We start from the raw sequence: 20,977 nt of genomic DNA, 5'->3' as shown, positions 1-20,977 counted from the left end.
GCTTCGATTCCCTCTCCCCACCGCCAACCGGCACCGCAAACCAGCCTTACCTCGTTGCATCTGCGAAGAGAGGTAGCAACAGCGAGCCCAGCCAGCCAGAGGCGGTGGCGAGGAGGGAGTGGCGGCGTGGGGGCTGGGGGCGAAGAGAGCCGGCGAGGCCGCCCTTGGTGGGGGTAGCGGGGGCAGAGCTGCGGCGAGGACCCCGCAGCCGCCCTCCTTCGCTCCCACCCCTCCAGGAGCACTCTTTCCGATTATTTGAGAACCGAATTATTCCTCTTCCACTAGTACCATCTCATTTTTTATTACCTCCCTTCCCCACTCCTCAGCCTCCCCCACCCTACGCCGGCCTCGCCTCTGGTTGCATGGCAGCGCTGCCCCGGCGCGGGGGCTCAGGGCCAGCCCCCCGGGAAGGAGGAGGATCATGAAGCCTGGAGTCGCAGCCACGCCGGACCGCGAGCGGCAGCCAGAGGAGCCCCCGCCCCGGAGACACCCAGACGCCGACCAGCAGTCGCCACCGCCTTCGCAGCAGCCTCGCCGGCCGCGGGCAGACCCGGAGCCAGACCAAGGGGGCGACCACCGTCCAGCGGAGGACGAGGAGGAGAACGCGAGGCCACACACCCGCCCGGACCTGCCCTTCTCCAGGCCCTCGCCCCTCGCCGGAAGGGACCTTTGATGGAGCCCAGGGGAGGGGTCCGAGGATTTACAGACTGTCGCAGGGTGGGCTAAAGGCTGAGGTCATGTAACTACTTCCTTCTGTCCCTTTCTACACACCCCTCTTCTCTACCCCTTTTCTCTGCTCCACTGCCTCCCTCCCCCTCCCCCCATACACACCCTTCTTCCAGGAAGAAGGCGCTTTGCAAGGGTTAAAAGATCTTTTCTTTTTCTTTCCTCGGTCCTTTATTTCCCCACCTTTATTCTCCCGATTAGCTTTCCCTTTTTTGTGCAGCCCTTTGGCTGCAGAGGCAAAGCACAAGACCCTTGTCCAAGTTCACCTGTAATCCCTTCCCCCCATCCAACTGCTCTCTTAAAAGCAACACCGGTGCTTCTGGGGTTAATTGCCCCAGTTTTCTGCCCAGGAGAATTAAAACTTGTCTCCCATCCCCTCCTTCCTACCTTTCCTCCACCCCCCCCCCCAATCTCTGGCTACCTGAAGAAATAATCTTTTCCCTCTCGCACATACAGTCCTCAATTCTTCATTGAGCTAGTTTGCCCTAATCCCAGCTCAGTCCACTCCAAATTTGATTTATAATCTTCCCCACCTTTTTATATACAAGAAGAAAGGTTGCCCATTGTCTATGAATTTGAGAACAACCCAATAATCCTCTCCTGGGGAACTTTCTAACAATTAGACCTACATCTCAAGGCCCTAACAGACTATCCTCAACATTTCCTTTATCCCCCTCCCTCTACCAGTGCCCCCAGGTCAAAGGCAGAAAGGAGGCAGCCTGAGCAAAGCCTAAGGTTGGGGTGAGGTGGGGTGGAAGCAAGAGAAGCTTTTATTGTTGGGCTTTCCAGGTAAAGTTCAGAATCAGTGACTTGCAGTCTTCAGTCCTGGGGGTAATTTATTTGCTACTTGGAGGAACCAGTGAGAAAGCAGACTCCCGCATAACACAGATACTCTGTGGACCCCTCAAAACCATCCTATCTTCTGCAAAGACTTCAGCTGCCCCTCCCGGGCTCTCTGCTCCCACTGGGCACATGCTGATGCCCCTGAGTGGGCTGCTTTGGTGGTGGTGCTGCTGCTACTGCTGTGCCTGGTACCGCTTTGGACTGTGCACCCCAGCTCCCCAGATGTTGCGCCACCAGGGTCTCCTCAAGTGCCGCTGCCGCATGCTCTTCAATGACCTGAAGGTTTTCCTACTTCGGCGCCCCCCTCCAGCACCCCTGCCCATGCACGGAGACCCCCAGCCCCCAGGTTTGACCGCCAACAACAATACCCTTCCGGCTCTGGGTGCCGGGGGGTGGGCAGGCTGGAGGGGCCCTCGAGAAGGGGTGGGTAGGGAGACCCCTCCTCTGCCACCTCCACCACCTTTGCCACCTTCTTCTGTGGAAGATGACTGGGGTGTCCCAGCCACGGAGCCACCTGCCTCACTGCTCAGCAGTGCCTCCTCAAATGACTTCTGTAAGGGGAAGGCTGAGGACTGCTACTCACTGGGCAGCAGCCTGGACAGTGGCATGAGGACCCCGCTGTGCCGCATCTGCTTCCAGGGGCCAGAACAGGTAAGGCCATTTCCCCCTTTTCCTGCTTCCTTGTAGTGTCTCCAGATCTCGCAGATTGCTACTCGCCTACTTGCTCTGGGGAACCATTATGTTGTGTCTAATGTGAGGACTGTAAGTTTTAAGACGCTCAATGATGTTCTTTTGGTTAAGTTTGCCCCAAGAGGGTCTTGTTCCTGGTGGAGCCTGTTTGGTGGCTCGGTTGTATCCAGTGTTTGCATATTCCTTCCAATGCTAGTATCTTCAGTTCCACGTGAAAATTCCATACGTATCCTCAAAATAGAAGATCCAGAAGTCAGGAGCAATGAAATGAAGGAACTTGGTGGTCCGTTCACTTGTCCTGAAGATGTCCTTTTGTCTGATTTATTGTGAGTGGCATTTTCCCCAGCTCTTCTTCAGTCCCAGATTCAAACTTCTTCCCTCCATGAAAGTGAGCAGAGATCTTGTCCACTTTCCCTATTCTTATAGACTGAAACCCAATGAGCCTGTGCCTGTTGCTTCATTTTCATGTAGAGACTGTCCCCTCCCATATTACATTTCCTTCTCGGCAGTGTGTTTTAGCCACTTCAGAGAAAATGGAGAAAGATTCTAGGTCCAAGGAGACTGCAGTTTGCTAAGACACTTCTTGGCAGACTTGTGTTTCCTAGGTTGAAAGCAGGTAGGTAAGTGGGGTGAGAGTGAATTTAAGGGAAATAGAGAGACTAATAGAGAATCTTGTTGTATCTAGTCCCCTCCTCAGGCCTGAAGCACATCAACTGAGATTGTCCCTTCCACTCTCCCCTCCAGGATAGAGAATGGCAAGTACCTCACAGACCAGAGTCTTCCCAAGTCTGAGAGTTTTCACTACCCCTTTCATTCAGATTTTCACAGACATACTTACCCCACCCCTTTGAGCTCCACTTTCAATCTAGTGTCTGCAATGCTGGACAGCATGTGCACATTCTTCCAGAGTCATATTGTGGCAGCTCTTTCTGCAGAATCCCAGATCTGAACATCAGATCTAGTCACTCATTCTGGGGAAAGAATACTCACCTGGGCCCTGGGCAGGGTTATGTGATCACATTAGCCACTTCTTTGTGGATTTCCTGGAAGTGGAGGGAAGACTTCTAGGTGCTCTCTGAACAAACGGCAGTGCACTGGGATGCCATGCTGGTGTCCCGAGTAGGCCTGGTTCTTGTTGGGGGCTTGCTCTGTAAGAGGCAGGCTTGGCTGACATTTTTATTCATTTTATCTCTGCTCTGAATGGGGAAAGCACCTCATGGACAGATGATGACTGAGGCCACACCCTGGGCATTATGAGGGAAGGAGATATACACATCCAGATGAATACATATCTCTGAGAGTTTGAGGGCTGGATTCCTTCTTCTTGTGCTGAGGATTGCCTGAAGTCCCAAATAAAGTACCGCCCAGAGTTGAGGGCTTCAGTTAGGGGAGAAGGGCCAGGGTCCCTGCTCCATGCCCTTTTCCCAGCCCTCCGCATCACCTCCAGTGCTGGGTCTCCAGCAGAGACACAAGGCAGAGTGGCTTGGCTGAGAGCAAGAGGGAACCTCACTTTGGGGACCACCTGGTCAGGATCTTGCCCGAATCAGGAGCCTCATCCATTCTCAGACAAGGAATTACTTAGTTTCTTAAGTTCTTAAGTTATTTCTTTCTTCTCCCACATGGGCTGGCTCAGGGCTGCATGTCATAGGGGCTGCTGGGAGTGTGGCTTCTGGTAAGAGTACCCTAGTCCATAGAGAACAGCATGACTTGGAGACTATTTGATGGGTGTGTGCAGTCCAAATAGCTTTATCTCACTGGGTTCTTTTTCCATTTATGTGATTTCAAGACACCTTTTTCTGTTTCCCCTCCTTTTCTCATATTTGTTGAGAAGACCCAGGAGATAATGAGCATGAAAATGCCTTGAAAGGAATTAATTAATAATTGCATGTATTTTGATCACAAAAAAGCAGTATTTTGTTGAGAAAAGAAAAAGAATGACATCATTAAGCATATTGTGAAACACTTCATGTGCTACAGGGTTGGGTCAGAGATTAAAAGATTTTCTTTCTCACTTATTATTCTCATGATGTGTCATGAAGAAAGCATTGACTAAAACAGCTAACAACACTGAGAGAGGAATAGGCTCTGTTATTATGTGGGAGAAATAGGATATTGTGACAGCATTAAGACTGGATCAAATCAAGTATTTCCTGTATATTATCATTACATTTTGGGATTTGCTTTATCTGTGCAGGAGCCAGGAGATTAGAATGAGAACATGTTATAGAAGTATTAAAAGCAATGTAGCTTAGATGTGGGGAAGGCATTTCCCCACTTTTTCTTCATTTTCCCCACAGCATTTCAATAAGGAAGGGAGACAAAAGAGGGAGGAGATAGGGAAAACTTTCTAGAGAAGGGAGAGGCAGAGTGAGGGTGGAGAGAGAAGCTGAGATTTTATTTCAGTATCTTAGTTTCTTTCTGCTCAGGAAGAGAGCTGTCCAGCATTTGCCCACATGTGACCCTGAAAGGCGTGCAGACAGACTGTAATCTCAGGGCTGAATGTCTTGGTCTTTTCCCTGCAGCCAAACAAAGGGACCGAACAGCTCCCCAGTCATCTGCCACTACTCCAAGGGCTAAAAGACTGCCAAACACGAAGATGTGGTCTCTGCCTGCCAATATTTGGTGAGGGACAACTGAAAGCTCCAGCTAGTGTCACATATTTATACAGGATTTCGCATCACTCATTCATAAATGCATTTAATACACATGGACTGAGCTTTTACAGTGTGCCAGATGCTGTTCTAGGCACTGAGTATCCAGGAATAGACAAAACAGTTGAGATCTCTGCTCTCCTGAATTTGACAGTCTAGTGGAGATACAGAAATTGACAAATAAACTACTAGATAAATCAAGTGATTTCGGATGGCGTTGACTGCCTTGATAAAAGTAAAACAGGAAAATGAGTTAGATAAGAATGAAAGGGGGGGTGCTTGGGAAAGATGCAGCTACATTAGATACAGTGTTCAGGAACAGCCTTCCTAAAAAGGTGCCCTCTGAGCTGACACCTACATGGTGAGGAGGACCCCCTGATGGAAAATCATTTCAGGTGGGGGAACAGCAGGTTTAAAGGCCTCCGTGTGAATAAGCTGAGCATGTTTGAGAAACAGGAGGAGGGCGATGGTGTGAACAAATGCTTTAAGAGACAACTTGGCTTCATCCTAGAAAAGTGACCAAGTACCCACTCTCCGCCTTTCAGCCATTCATTCAGGTTGGATCAGGGTCAAGGTCCATGAGCGTGTAAGACAAGAGCCCAGTCACCAATCCTTCGCTCTCCATTTCTAGTTCACTTTGAGGGACAGTGAAGCCTGGTGGGTTAGCGGAGGCCTCTGAAGCCAGAGGGTCCTAGCTCAAGGTCTGAACAAACTGTACAGCCTCTCTGTGCCTTGGGTCCTCATTTTTTAAAGTTGGGATAATGATGATCATCCCCAATATACAAGGTCATTGAGCATCAGTGCTGTTACAGTGTGTTGTTGTTGTTGTCTCAAATGCAAGAGAATGCTCCCCCTGCCTCGTTTAAAAGGAAAAATGTGCCCTGGCTCCCAGTCTGGCAGGAGGAGCGCTATGGTCATGGTCTGGCTGTGTTAGTGGGTTGTTTTTTGTGCACTCACAATGGTCTAGGCACAGTGCTGCTCCTCTGCTTCCACCCTCACGGGTATTAAGTGCCTACCTATGCCTGCTGCTCTGCTGAGCGAAGTGTAAAGACACATGGCCCATGTGGCCCTGCCCCTGGGAGCTGCACAATCTAACCCAGACATCACGGAGGCTGATAGAGATCAAGAACACACAGACAGCAAGTCGAAGTGAATTGCAGTTATATCGGCTACAAGAAAGGGATGTATGTTTAAAGGCGGCTAGTGTATGGGGTGCCTATGCCAAGAGGCAAGTGGGAGAATTTGTTACTTTTTCTCTAATTAGTCAGAGAGGGCTTCTTTAGTGTGGCTGCTGAATACCAAATGAGATGAAATAGACTTAGACTGAGTTTAGAAAGCTAGAAGCAGCCTGGCTGTGTTGCTCAGTGGTTTAGTGTTGACCCATGCACCAAGAGGTCACCAGTTCGATTCCCAGTCAGGGCTCATGCCTGGTTTGTGGGCTTGATCCCCAGTGGGGGGTGGGCAGGAGGCAGTGGATCAATGTTGATGTTTCTCTCTCATCAATGTCTCTCTCTCTCTCTCTCTCTCTCTCTCTCTCTCTCTCTCTCTCTTTCTCTCTCAATTCAAAAAAACATATAAAAAAAAGAAAGAAAGCTAGAAGCATGTGAGACACATGGGTGTCTCGACAAAGAGGTAAAAGCAGCTCCTAGGCTGGGCCAGCAGTGGAGCACTTGGATGTGGGTACAGAAATCAAACCCATCATGTAGTGGTGGTGGCAGGATACCTGTAATGGAAATCAGGAAATGAGTCTGGAAGAGATTAATAGGCTTCATCTACCTCTTCCTCTTCCTGGGGTCGGCCTCTCTGGAGCTCTGCATTCAGAAGGGGCAAGAGTAGTGTGGAATATTCTAGTCCAGTGATGGCGAACCTCTGACACGCGTGTAAGTCTTTGTTTTACTATGGTTGCAAATATCAAAAAATTTCTATATGTGACACGGCACCAGAGTTAAGTTAGGGTTTTTCAAAATGCTGACTCGCCGAGCTCAAAAGGTTCGCCATCATTGTTCTAGTCCAGTGGCTCTCAACCTTCTGGCCCTTTAAATACAGTTCCTCATGTGACCAAACCATAAAATTATTTCCGTTGCTACTTCATAACTTTAATGTTGCTACTGTTATGAATCGTAATGTAAATATCTGATATGCAGGATGTATTTTCATTGTTATCCAGCGGGCAGCTCCACAGGTAGGGGAACTGGGGAGAAGAGAGTACAAAAGAGAGAAGTATTCATTGGAATTAAATGATGGAAGTGTGCTGGGTAGAAGAGGGGGCAGATCTGCTCCATGGGATCACAGAAGGCATTGCCTTGGACAGTGATGGAATCTCCAGAGACACTAACTTGGATTTTGATATTAGAAAGAACTTTCTACCAAGGCTGTCCCAAGAGAGTACAGGCTGCTTTAGTCGGGGATTCAAATAGGTGACTGGGACTAGTGATCATCAAGATCCCTTCGGAGCTTGAGAGTTGGGTTCATTTCAATGACATTGCTTGAGGGTCTAGAGATATTTTTAATTCAAGCAGAAAGAGATGAGCCTGCACCCCTTTCCAATTTAAGGGGCCATGTTATCCCAGTGTATACAGTATATGGCATGTGTAAATATATCTTCAGCAAAGATCTCAGAGAATAGTCTCCATCCTGCATTCATAGAAATCCCAATTTGTTGGCAATCATGTGATTGCTGCAATCACGAATTGACACCATGCACATACCATAGCAGGAGAGCTGCTAGCATTTCATGAACAATAGGCAACAAATGCCATCATGGACCTAAGGATGCAGAACCAGAAAAGGGGAAGCCCAGTGACCCCACCCCCAGAGTCGTAAGTGGGCTGTTTTCACCTTCCCATCTGGGTTTTTCCATTGTATTTTTTCAGTGCCAACTTTAGCCAGTCCCGGTCCTATTTAATCTGGAAGCTCCAAGGACACTTTCCTTGCTCAGGATTCTCATCAGTGCTCTAAGTCTTTATTGGGAATGTTTGAATCCCACCATTGGGTCCCTGGCTATTTCCCAGATTTAGCTATTACTTACTGCACACACACACACACACACACACACATGCACAAATAAAGCATTGAGTGCATCTGTCTCTCTTCCACAGACTGAATTAGGGATTGGGGTAGGAGAGACACCTGGTGTCTTGACAGTTGTGGAGTGATTTTCACCTCAGTTGTCATTAGATCCTCTAAAAGTGTGCACTTAGGGGTAATCCTTCTTCACTTGCCAGCCTGCATCTCCTTGTGGGTGGGCTGGCTAATTTATTGGGGGTGGCTTCTAGCTGAGTGCCCCATACAGAGTTACTTAATAAAGCTGGTAGGACAGGAGGGAAATATGCATTTCAAAACAGCCTTGGAGAAGAAAGGAGAGATACTGGGAATTCTCTCTCTCTCTCTCTCTCTCTCTCTCTCTCTCTCTCTCTCTCTCTCCTCTTTTTCTCTCTCTGTCTCTCTCTTTCTCTTCCTTCTCTCTTTTCCAGCTGGTATGCTGGAGAAGCCCAGTTGTGGCCTGTGAGTTGGGGGAGGGAGAGTAGTTCGAGAGGGAGAGGATACTAGAAGAAGTATGTGGGAATGAGCGAGCTGCTTCTTATTTGCTGGGAAGGAAGCCAAGTTGGAAGGGAGCCCGGATGTAAAGGAGCTGGTCAGTGGATACTGTAGGGCCTGAGCTGCACACCATTCCCCTCTGAGATGTATCATATGTAAGCTAGAGTCTACATGTGCAATTATGTTTAGTACACATGTGATACCTCCCTCTGCATATGTGAAAAGTAAAAGTGGGTACACATGGAATTGGCTGCCTCGTGAAAAATAGGCAAAATTGAATAAGTTACAATTTGAATTTCAGGTAGATGCAAACTGTCAGGAAAAAATGGGGGTTCTGCAAATATGAGCTCTGTTCCACTCCATGTGATCTAAGCCCACAAGGGGGACTCATGAGCCCCAGTCCTGGACCCAGCTCATCCAAAAGAAGCCTTTTGAAGCCACCGTAGCAGCTAACAGAGGGCTCTACATACAGGAGGGGTCAGTACTTATTGATCCCTTCCTCTCCCTCCTGCCACATGTTCATTCCAGACTAATAGTGCTGTATTTGGTCCCTAGTGTACACATGGTGAAAGGTACATTTGTGTGTGTGCACACGTGCGTGTGTGTATAAATTAAAGTGCCAGGTGTAGGCACTTTAATTTATACACACCCTTCTACCCTGTCCAGCCTCGGGTTCTGATTCTATAAGGATGAATAGTGATGATTCTTGTCCTAACAATGATAGTGACCATTACCCTGGCTGGAGACCACTGGCCAGCAACAGAGCTTTTCTCATTCTATTGCCTGGTAATGGGAAGAACAAAGGCTTTGAAGTCAGAAAGACATGGATTTAAATCCCAATTGGGGCCCTTCCCAACTGGGTGATCTTGGGCAACTTATTTAACCTCCCTGGACCTAGATTTCCTTGTTTACAAAGCAGGAATAAAATTCTGAGCTTGAACACTTGTCCTAAGGCATGGACAAGATTTATGAAAGTTCGAGGCACAGAGAAGCTGCTCATTAAATGGGAGTGATATTTACCCCATTCTGTAAGTGTGGTTCAGAGGCTGCAGTAGGGCCCCTAGATCACACTACTGCCTTTCCTACTCCCTTCTCTTACGAAAACATTAAAAAAAATCAGACTCTGTAAGGCTGTGCTTCGACCACAGTGAGCCCCAGGCTGTGTTTGCGCCTGACATCAGGGATGCACATTTAGAGCCAGTGCTTCTGTTCAGCAGACTGTTGCCTCTGTACTAATGACTCAGCGGAGCCTGCCTGGGTCCCTCATTCCCCACATAGTTAGGTGTCTTTATCCATCCCCAGCACCACCACATTCCTGAAAGATCTTTATGAAATAGCACTCTCTTCTGGGTATGAACTGTGCAGAAAGACATTTTCCTGGGCTCTGAGTCCCTAGGGTCAGTAGCAGACCATGAACTCGGAGGAACATGTAGGGTAAGTGGGAGGAGAAAACACGCTGCTTGCTCAAAATGTGACAGCAAGATGTTTGCATTCAGGTTCTTCCCTAGGCTAGTGTTTTGGAAAGCCTGGGGTGGGATGGCTACCCCAGACAGACGTGATATTAAATAACATTGATCATCCAGCGAGAACATTGTTCTTTTCAGTTTGCTCTCATGCCTTATGATTATGTCCAGGATTTAAAAAAAAATCTCATTAGAGTGATAATATGTCTTTAACACCTTTCTAACACTTGTCAGCCTCCTTTGTAAACAAAGAGAGAAGGCGTCAGGCTTGGAGCCTTTGGGTGCACAGTAATATCTAGCTGGAATTTGTTAATCTTGTTTTGTTTGTATTTGTGTGTGTCTGTTCTTTTCAAAAAATTAATAGACTTTACTTTTTTTTAAAAGCAGTTTTAGGTTCAAAGTGAAACTGAGCTGAAAGGATAGAGTTTCCATATACTCACCTGCCCCCCAGTCATCCCACCTCCTCCCCAACTATCAACATCCCACACCAGAGTGGTGCATTTGCTACAGTGGATGAACCAACATTGACACATTATCACCCAAAGTCCATAGTTTACTTTGGGGTTCACTCTTGGTGTTGTGTATTCTAAGGGTTCAGATAAATGCATCATGGCATGGATCAAACATTGTAGTATCAGACAGAGTAGTGTCACTGCCCTAAGAACCCATCCATTCATCCCTCCGCTCTGACCTGGAACTCTTGGCAATACAGCCTGGCCTTTTCCAGACTGACATGTAGTTGGAACCATGCAGTGTATAGCCTTTTCAGATTGGCTTCTTTCACTTAGTAATATGCATTTACAGTTCCCCCTTGTCTTTTCATGTCTCTATAGCACATTTCTTTTTAGCTCTGAATAATATTCTGTGATATGGATGTACCACAGCTTGTCTATTTTTTCTTTGGTAAATGATACCAGTTTTTTAATTTATGGTAGTGGCAACAAGTCTCCTTTATAAATAAATTTATTGAAGTAAAAATATGAAACACTTAGAGAAAAAATGTTAAGTCTAAAGAAAATAATAGTATAGATGCCCCATGAATACATTGAAAAGTAGAAGTCACTGACCTGGGCTGCACACTTTACAATAATAGTTCAGAAACATCTATGGGTACCAAGAAGTGCCCAGGAAGAGGGTAGATGCACAGTCCCAGGCCCCTGTCTCAGGGGTTGCCCCAGAATCTGCATTTTTACACTCAATTTGAGGATTCTGAAGTGGGTGATCACTCCAGGCACACTGTGTAGGAGTCAGGAGTTTGCGGAGACAGCTAATGGGGAGAAGAAATCCCTCCACCAGCTCTGAGGTCCCCAGACATTACAAGGAACAGGGGTGTGGGCACTGTAGGAGGGGAGCACAGGACCATGTGACTAGGAAAGAAGTGACATGTCACTCAAGACCGAGGCAGGACAAGATGCCGCTTCCACCTCTCTGTTGCCTCAGTGATCTGAGAGCTACAAGTTTCAGATGGGATAGCCACAAGAAGGGAAAGTCTAAGCCACATGGCAGTGTAACAGGGGGGATGCACCCTTTACCTGTGGTACGTCACTGAGACCTGGGGATTTATCTGTTGCCCTGCTAATGTTAATTTTCCTGAATAATCCAACCATCAGTTCCCACTCCTGAATTATATTCGGAGGGGATTCTTGAGTGAAGTCACATCAGGGCCCTCCCTGGGGAAGCCTGAGTCCCAGAGCAGGCCCACAGATGTTGCACAGCTTGCTTCCTCACAGCTCACTGAATACAAACAATGAAGTGCTTCAGCTCAGGAATGACATCACTATTGCCTGCAACTCGCTGGACCTAGAAACACAGCTCTGCCTGCCAGCAAGAGGGCTGGGGAGTGTCATCCTCTTGGGTGCCTGGACAGAGAGAAAGTCCAGGCGTGAGTGAGCTTAACAAGTCTCTCTCTCAACAGGATTAGCATCTCCCTCTTAGGGCTGTTGGGAGAGTTAGATGAGATAACACGCTGTCTGACCCACAGGAGGAACTCTATGAACAGCTTTGTTACTGTTTACTCACTTGTAAAAGGAGGAGGTTGTACTCAGGAATGTCCAGTCCCTTCCTGTGCTGCTGTCCTCTTTTATGCCACAGCAGGTATAGGAACCATACCCTGGGGCTGGGATAAACCCACTCCCCCCTCTGCTGATAGACTAAGCCTCCCTGGAAGAACGGACTTAAAACTAGGCCTTAAAGATGGATCAGGGAAAGAGTTTGGAAAATGGGAAATGAAGACTGTTCTAGGCATAGGAACAATGGAAACAAAGAATCAGAAATGCTTTAGGAGAAAATTAGCACATTGGATAAGAGCATAGGGCTTTCATAGCCAAGCAGAACTGCTTTTAAATCCCAGTGTGGCTGTGCAGATATATGACATTGAGCAAGTCACTTCCACAATTCTCATTCCCTCCACTATAGAATGGGAATGGTTGGTAGTAATAGTGTCTGTGGTAGTGAGACTCAAATGATATAATGCATGCAAATGTCTTGGCATAGGCCCTGGCCAGTGTGGCTCAGCTGGTTGGAGCGTCTTTCCATATACCAAAAGATTTTGGGTTTGATTCCCAGGCAAGGCACATGCCCAGGTTGTGGGGCTGATCCCCAGTAATCATTGCTGGTAACCTAAATAAAAGTTATCCCATAGACCTGCAAACTACTTTTCAATTGCCTATGGGGGCCATTGTGATGAACAAAATCAAAAGCATCCTTCACTTTAGTGCAGCTACTTGTCAATAAGTATCACATTCTCAATCAACAGATACTTTTTTAAAAAGAGCCCTTATTTCAGTATGATGAGGAACCTAGATAACTAAATACATTTATTTTATTTTTATTTTTTTGTTAATCATCACCCGACAATATTTTCCCATTGATTTTTGAGAGAGTGGAAGGGAAGGGGAGAGACAGAGAGAGAGAGAGAAAAACATCCATGTAAAAGAGACAGATTGATTGGTTGACTTTTACACAAGCCCCAACCAGGGATGGAGCCTACAAACTAGGTATGTGCCCTTGACTGGAATTGAACCCAGGAGCTTATAGTTCATAGGCCAACACTCTATCCACTGAGCCAAACCGGCTAGGGCTCAATCAACAGATACTTAAAGTACAAGTATAGTCACTTGAGGCTTTGTGAAACTTTAAACTGAAAAGGATCCAAACTGAGGGACAGTCTACAAAACAATTGGCCAGTATTTTCCCAAAGTGTCAAGGTTATGAAGAACAATGGGAGAAATGTCCCAGATTGGAGACATCTAAGGAGATATGCCAAATCAATACGATGTGTGATCTGGATTGGTTCTGGACCAGGTGAAGCACATCAGTGGGACAGTTGGTGACACTTGAACTAGGTGTATAAGTTAGTTGATAATATCAGATCAATGTGAAGCTCCTGGTTTTGGTCGTTGTGCTACAGATGCTAACTGCTGGAAAAATGAAGGGAAGGGTTTGTGGGAACTCTTTGTGTTACTTTTATAATTTTTAAAAAATGAATCTGAAATTATTGCTAAGTGAAAAGTTAAAAAATAAAAATGATTTAGATGGGAGCTATTTTCATTGGAAGAATTAGGAATTACCAGTATAGGAAAAATAGCTGGGTTTGATAGTTACAAAAACTCTGGTTAGGATCCAGGCTCTAGCACTTCCTAGCTGTGTGGCTTTGGGCAAATCAATCAAGTCCTCTGAATCACAGTGGCTTCTATCTGTACCATGAGCGAATACACAGAAATACTTCATAGAACTGCTGTGAGAATTTCAGGAAACAGCACTTATTACAGAGCGTGCTCCCGATATCCATTAGCTCTCTTTCTGGTCTTGAAATACAAACATACAATGAACTTACAATTTTTTTCTGGTCTCTCCTTCCCCCTCTATCTGAGGATGGCAAACAGGCCTCCCACATTCCCCAGGTCTGAGTCTGTGTGCTAAGTGCTTTGAGAGAGACACCTGAGCAGTAAAAAGGCATGAGTGGGCAGGAAAGTTTCCCCACTCTGGGATTTTAAGCCTATAAACAGAGTTAATCATCAGCATAAACAGAGCTAATCATCAGCATAAACAGAGTTGGCCATTATGCAGTGTTCTTTAACACTTTTAACCTCACACCCCAAAGGCGGCACTCTGGCACACAGAGTATGGGTTATATATTTTGATTCATCCCATGGTGATCCCTCCAGGAGCCACAGATTTAAGCCTCCGTGGAGCCATGTGCTACTTTAGAAAGAAAAGCTTCCAGGGCTGGGGCTCTGAGTTCTCCAACATGTTTAGAAAACAGCTGCCCAACCAGGCAGCTGCAGGTGAAGGAGAGCAGGTGTGCCTGAGAGTGGGGAGGTGTCCGCTCCTGTGGCGTGCATGTTGGTGGGTGGGAATGAGTGGGTACATGAGCGGGTGAGGAAATGGGCATGTGACTGCACGTGGAATACAACTATTTACTATAGAAGAAAAGGGCACTCGAGGGTTGTGGGTCTGTTTGGCTGTTCCTGCCTTTGTGCATCTTTGTTCCAGAGAGAGCTCAGAGAGTCTAGTCTTTGCAGTCTGTGCTGACATATTTGCAATGCTTGCTGTCTTGTTTCTTGCTTCTGACATCCATTAAGTGTTTGCCAGATAAAACAAAATTTGATCTCCCCCCACCTCACCTCGCAAAATCAACCACCCACCCAACCAACCAACCAACCAACCAACCAACCAACCTACCCACCCAACAGTGGGCTCTGGAAGAGTATATGCTATGTCTTCACAGGTTCTTCTCCTCTCCTTCATAAAACATAGAGTGAGGTTCCTCATGACTTAAATTGATCATCAGCCTTCCTATAAATGCAATTGAAGTAAAAAAGTATTTGTTCATTTGATGGCTGGAACTTGCTTCCAAATAAACCAGTTACTATAGATGACACAGGACTGGCCATGTGTTTAAACACGCTGAAACTGGCTGAGGGCTACATGGTTTATTCTACTATTTTTCTCTACTTTGATAAACAAGCCTTTGGTCTACTTGATGCTGCTGCTTCCCAGTCCCTTGCACAGAGGCCGACATATAGAGGTTACTTAATGGATTTTTGTTGAATGAAGGAACCAACATTTCTAAGCACTAACTATATGCACAAAAAAACACTGTAGCTCCTAACTGTATATGTTTATTGGGGGTATTGAGTGCTCAAGAAGCAGAAGACCTTACTTTGATGGTGTATATGTGTGTATGTGTGTATGGTGGTGGTGGGGGAGTAAAATCAGTTTTAAATGTTGCTTAACAAGGGTTGGCTAACCATTCCAGTTTGTCCAGGGGCTGACAAATTTTCCAAGATGTGGGGCATCCAGTGCTAAATCGGAGACAGTCCTAGACAAACTTGGACAGTTGGTAACCCACAAGAATGCTCCAACTAGCTACACAGTAGACTACTAGATACAGGACAACACCTCCGACACTCATGTCTGCTAGCTGTAAGTGGGAAGCACTTGGTGATGGATTAGCTGATGGGTGCCTGTTTTCACACTCCAGGAGCAAGCAGCCATCAGCTGTTTGCCAGGCTTCTTAGAATCAAGGAGGTGTGATCTCTGGAACCCTCCTCCTTGATTTTTCACAGGGCAGGAGGGACAGCTTAAGACGTTAGATTTCTAGCCCAGAGCTTCTCAGACTTTCATATGCATAGAGCCACCTTGGAGTCCTTGTTGAACCACAGGGTCTGGAATAGAGCCTAAGGTTCTGCATTTCTACAGGCACCCAGGTCCATGGGTGCTTCTGGTCCATAGGCCACACTGAGTAGCAAGGGGCTCAGTAGTTCTCATCCTGAGCTGGCATATTAAAACTATTAAAACATTCTACAGTTGCCCAGCCACAAACCCAGACCAATTAAGCCAGTCTCTAGGGGCGGGACCAGGCATCAGTATTTTTAACTCTCTCTATATGATTCCAATGACAGGGTTGTGAATCCCAGGGAGGGGAAGGAGAGAAAAATACTGTGTGATGATAAGGGCTGATTGATTGGTCCAGATGGGCTAGGCTGTGCTGTCAAGAGATTTATTGGAAGTGGAATCAGAAATCTAAAAGAAGGAGCTTATTTTGGAAAGCCTAGAGGCAAGATTCTTTTTTTAAAAAGTCAGGATATAATGGTTTGTGTCCTTTGGCCATTTAGGTTTAGTAGGGAATCAACACATCTTGACCCCTCTGGGTGATGGAGCCCAGGGTGCAACTCTGGGGAGGGAAGGGAACCACTGCTCTGGAAGTAGCTGAGTGGAGAGAGCATGGGTCTCCAAAACCAGCCAATCACAGCTTTCACAGACCAAGTTATCCAAACTGGCCCTCCAACCATTCAGAATGTCCCTTATTCCTTGCTTATTGATGCTTCCTAGCAGCTGTTCCAAACATTTCCCATTTTCATCAAGTGTCAACCTCATTCTTAGCAGATGACCTTGACTCTTTACTGAGACAATTGGGGCCAATCATTCACATTCCAGCATCTCCCCCCTTCTGCCTGTCATGACTCCCTCTTCACTTCTGCAAATGTCTGTCTTACCTAGTATTTCCCTTTCCCTCCAGTGTGCCTCCTTCCCAAATGACTACACCAGTGCTCACTGTCCTGGCTCACCCTAGCACCTTTCATTTCCACGAACTTCACTTCATCCATTGCCACCTCCCTTGTTCACTCCAATGACTGAAACTAATTCTTGGGAGGTCCCTGATGACCTAATTTAAAAACAAGCTGCCTTTCAGAAGCCCTACCCCCTCTTGATTCCTCTGCATATAAGATACTCTGATCTCCCTTCCTTGCACATATGCTTTCCTCATTCGGTTCTGTCCTTGTAGATGTCCATATGTGGTGAATACAAAGACTAGCTGCTCAACATCCATTCCATCTGCTTCTGGTGACATCTTGTCCAAACTCTGGGCCATTCCCATTTGGGGGTCATGAAATCAACTGCACGATTTAGCTACAACCAGCATTCTCTTTCTCCACCCTCTGCCCTTCCATGAAATAGACTAGAATACAATAGAAAAAAAATCAGGTATACTACATGTCAGAAGGGTAAATATTGTGAAATGTGAGTTTTTGCTGCGGATTAGTAAAAAAAAAAAAAAAAAAAAAAAAAAAAAGTTGAGAAATTTCTGTTCTAGTTTGCCTTTCCATACTGCCAAACTGGGAAGTAAAAAACGACACCTCCCATACTCCTGCAACATTTCTACTGTAAAACCACAGAAAGACTATCTTCTGAAAACCAAGTCTTTCTCTCAAACTCCCAATATTGATCATGATTTCTCTAGAGTTCTATCCCCATCCTGAACCCTTTGTAACTTTTCCCTCTCACTCTATCCATACCTAGTCAGTCACTAGGTCCCACTCTGAGGATTCCAGCATTCAACCCTCCTTACATTTCCCTTGCTTTATTTGCTGATTTTGCTATTCACACCCAGAATATTACAATAACCTTCTAACAACTCTCCCAATCCCCTCAGTCAGTGACAATCTCAAACTGTCATTTATAAGTGAAATGATCTCAGGAATGTTGTTTGACACTTCCAACCTTCAATATCACTACCTGCAAAGTGGGATACTTTTCTCACAGGGTTGGTTGAAATAAATAAAAAGAATATAAATAAAGCTAGGTAAAAGATATTTAAAGAGGCCGGCACAGGTTAGGAACTCAAATTTAGCTTCTAGCCTCCTAATTCATCAGATACTCTGCTACCAAACCTTCTACGCTCCTTATGGCCTAATGGATGAAATATTTCAACTCTCATCCCAGTGCCCTATGGGTCCTTCAACTTGGCCACAGCCTTTCCACTTAAGCCTTCACTTTCCACAAGTTCCTGTCCTTCTGGACTGTGGGACAACTCACCATTCCTTCCCCAGACATACCTGTTCCTGTCTCTTTCTCCTGGGCGGTGCCTTCTGCCTGGCTGGCCCTTCCTCTTATCATTGTCAGCACAACAAGGTCTTGCAGAAGGGGATCACAGGAGCCCACCCACCAGCTGGTGGCCCGACGGGAGAACTGTGGAAGCAGATGTGCTCAGGCCCAGCTGCAGCAGACAACAAGGGCAGGGTAACTATTGCGCATGGTCACCAGCATGCGCCTGGGATCTGATGCAGAGAGGGAAGGGGCATCGGGACCTTCCAGCAGGCGTCTAGAAAATAGGGCCTCAGTCTACCCCAACTCTCCTTGCATGACCCAAATTTGCTCTTTCCTCAGGCTGGAATAAACTCCAGAATTTCTCCAGAACACCTAGCCCATTCCCACTTCTACATCGATTCATACCCCTTCCTCACAACTCCATAGCCATCCTAGGCCAGTCGCAGCCACTCCACCTCCCTTGCTGGTCCCTCTGCAGGTCTGCCTTTCTTAGCCCCAGCCCATCCCTCAACAGAACAGGTGCCAATTAAAGCATCAGAACATAGTTGCACCCAAAGGGGTCTTTTCCCCTCTTGGAGATAGGCAGTTCTGGGTTTAGCTGGCCACTCTCTCGTGTACCAGACAGGTGCCATTGTGAGCTCTGCACCCCACAGAAAACTCATCCTTGTTTTTGTTTTGTTTTTTTAATCTGTCGACTGGAGGGAATAGCATGAATCCTCTGGGTGGCTGTGAGGATTAACTGTAGTTTAACCTGTCAAGTTCAGCCAGCTTCTGGGGTCCTAATGCTAGAAGGCTCTCAGGCTTGTGTGGGCAAAGATACTTGTTCTTTGATCTGGGGTTGGTATATTATTTTTTTTTTTAATCAAAAGAACACACACACACACACAGACACACACGCGCACGCGCACACACACACACACACTCCAGAACACACTGTTGAAAAATTGGAAGATCCAGAATCTTTGGTCCTCTTTCTCCCAAGAGACAACTATGAGCTCTTGCCTCTAATTATGGCAGTTTGCTGACGTCCCTCCCCAACCCTCTCATGTGACGCTCTGTATATATGGTTGATATTCAATATTGCTGTAATATTACAGTTCCTCTGTGCCGGCTGCTGAGCAGCTGCTCTCTGGGGCTCTTCCCTTGGGACTCCCCTCTCCGACCTCACTGAGACCCAGTCACAATAGGGGGTCTCTGGGACCCAGCTACAGGGTAGCTGACTGGCTGGTGTCTGTGCCGGTCCAGCTGTCAAATGTTTTGAGAAACATTGATGCCCAGATGTACAGGAGTGTGCGCCTGACTTCACCTCTGAGTCCCCAGTGTTGGGTGCTGGGCCTGGCACGGAGTAGGTGTTGTTTATGTACTGACTGACTAACTCTGCCTTATGTTCTCAAAAATGTTAGTTTCCTCTCCTTCCCCTTACTCTCCCCTTCTCTGCAGCTAACAGGAAACTGGCCCACCCTGGATCCTGCCCTTTTACACAGCTCTCCCTGCACCCTTTGATTCATACCAGATCACAGGGTTAGGGGGGTAGGGGGTAGGGCGTTGGTCCGGGGGTGTCCCTGGGCCCCAGTTCCTCAGCAGCAAGCAGGCCTCTTCCAGCAACCAGTGGCAGAGGAATACAGATGGTGCCTTGTGCCTTGTGGGCAGCCAACATGTAGCCAGGCACGGGAGACCGAGAGACCGTGGGTGTAATCAAAACCATTTGATTTCTCAGACAATAGAAACAAATAGAACAGCAATCTCAGTCAGGACATGGAAGGGCCAGCAGGGAGCAGGAAGACTGGAGGAGCAGCAAATGGTATAAATTAATGAAAATGATTCCGCTGGCACTTCTTTCTGCCTGCCTGCCTCCTTGGAATGGTCCTAGCAACTGCTTCCTGGGCCCCAGGCACTTGCGGGGCCTGACGCTTGGGGAGGGTAAAATCTTGGAGATTTGACAGCAGAAGGGAGGTCATTAGTGCTTTGAGAAGCTGAGTGGTTCAGGGGAGATGAGAGGGATGAAGAGGAAACTGTGGAGCCTGAATGAAAACGTGCAGATGTCCGATTTGAGAAACCAGGAGGCCTCACTGTGAGTCCTGGGCTGCTCCCCTGGGTGACCCTGGGCAAGTCGCCTCACCTCTCTGGGTCTCAGCTTTCATATCACTGAGTAGGCTGGGATAGTGTGGCTTCTCGGTTCCTGCCAGCCCCCACATTTGGTGCCCCCAATACAGTGGGGCCTTGACTTACGAGTGTCCCGACTAAGGAGTTTTTTGAGATACCAGCTGTCTCTCGGCCGATTTTTTGCATTGAGTTGATAGAGTAATTTGAGTTAATGAGCTCCTTAATGAGCTCCTTAACGAGCTCGGTCTCAGAACGAATTAAAATTGTAAGTCAAGGGCCACTGTACTCTTTTATGCACACCCCATCCTCGTTTCCTCTCTTGAAATGATTTGGGTTCTATATCTCTCTCCTCCAGCCAGGAGCTCTACCTGAGGGCCGAGGGTAATTTTACTTACCTTTTTGGTCATGGGGTCCTCGGAGCATGGGAAGGCCGGGTCTGCTGGCATGAAGGAACGCAGGGTGGCTAGGACAGGTGCGGGCAGCCACGTGTGCTCCTTAGGAAGGGAGGGTGGGGATCACATGGTATCATGGGCTTTGACGGGATCCAGGTGGGGCTCATTACATGCACTCGCGTGGAGATGCAGGCCGGGAAGACCCTGCTGCTTCAGCTTCTCCCTAAAGACGCTGTCAGGGTGACGGCGAGGAGGCATCCCCTGCCAGTTCCTGGTTGAAACTGAACTGCCAGCCCTTCACAATAATTTTGAGTTTTATGTTCACGTGTCACCCTAGATTAAAACAAACGACACAGATGGAAAAGTGTCCTCCCAGCCCACCCAGGGGCCCCTCATTTTGGCTGTGAAAACAACCAAAGCCTGCTTCCCAGAGCCCAGGCTGTGAAACCCATCTGGCTCTGATGCTGGGGAGCTGGGTCTGAACAGCAGCCCCACCCTCTCCACTTCCTGCTTCCTTTGTTTGGGGCCTGGGGCCTGAGGTGTGGGAAGGAAGGAGGCAGCTCTGGCTGGAAACTGGGCTTCTCCATCCAGGCTACTCTGAAGGAAAGTGGGCGGGTGCTGGGGTGGAGCAGGTGAGCCAGCTGCTGCTGGGATAAGGAGTTGTTTCAGAATCACCCCAGGGGTAGCCCAGAGAGAGGGTGAAAATTAAATGCACAACTCCCCCGGGGGCTCCATGGTC

The 20,977-nt window shown here is 47.3% G+C and overlaps 1 protein-coding gene across 1 annotated transcript in view; it reads left to right on the top strand.

The window, feature by feature from the left end:
• Positions 1-1,683: 1,683 nt before the first annotated feature.
• The window catches only part of MARCHF4 (membrane associated ring-CH-type finger 4), a 76,946-nt gene continuing 57,652 nt past the window's right edge, over positions 1,684-20,977 (top strand). Inside the window, exon 1 of the mRNA XM_081095222.1 lies at positions 1,684-2,220. Within this exon, the coding sequence (XP_080951348.1) occupies positions 1,699-2,220 (522 nt within the window). The 5' untranslated portion in view covers positions 1,684-1,698. The remainder of the gene's footprint in view (positions 2,221-20,977) is intronic.

Source organism: Myotis nattereri, assembly GCF_964212035.1.
Source record: "Myotis nattereri genome assembly, chromosome: 7".
NCBI classification, from domain to species: domain Eukaryota; kingdom Metazoa; phylum Chordata; class Mammalia; order Chiroptera; family Vespertilionidae; genus Myotis; species Myotis nattereri.
The sequence above is the reverse complement of the archived record's forward strand: the minus strand, read 5'-3'. Positions and strand labels throughout refer to the sequence as shown.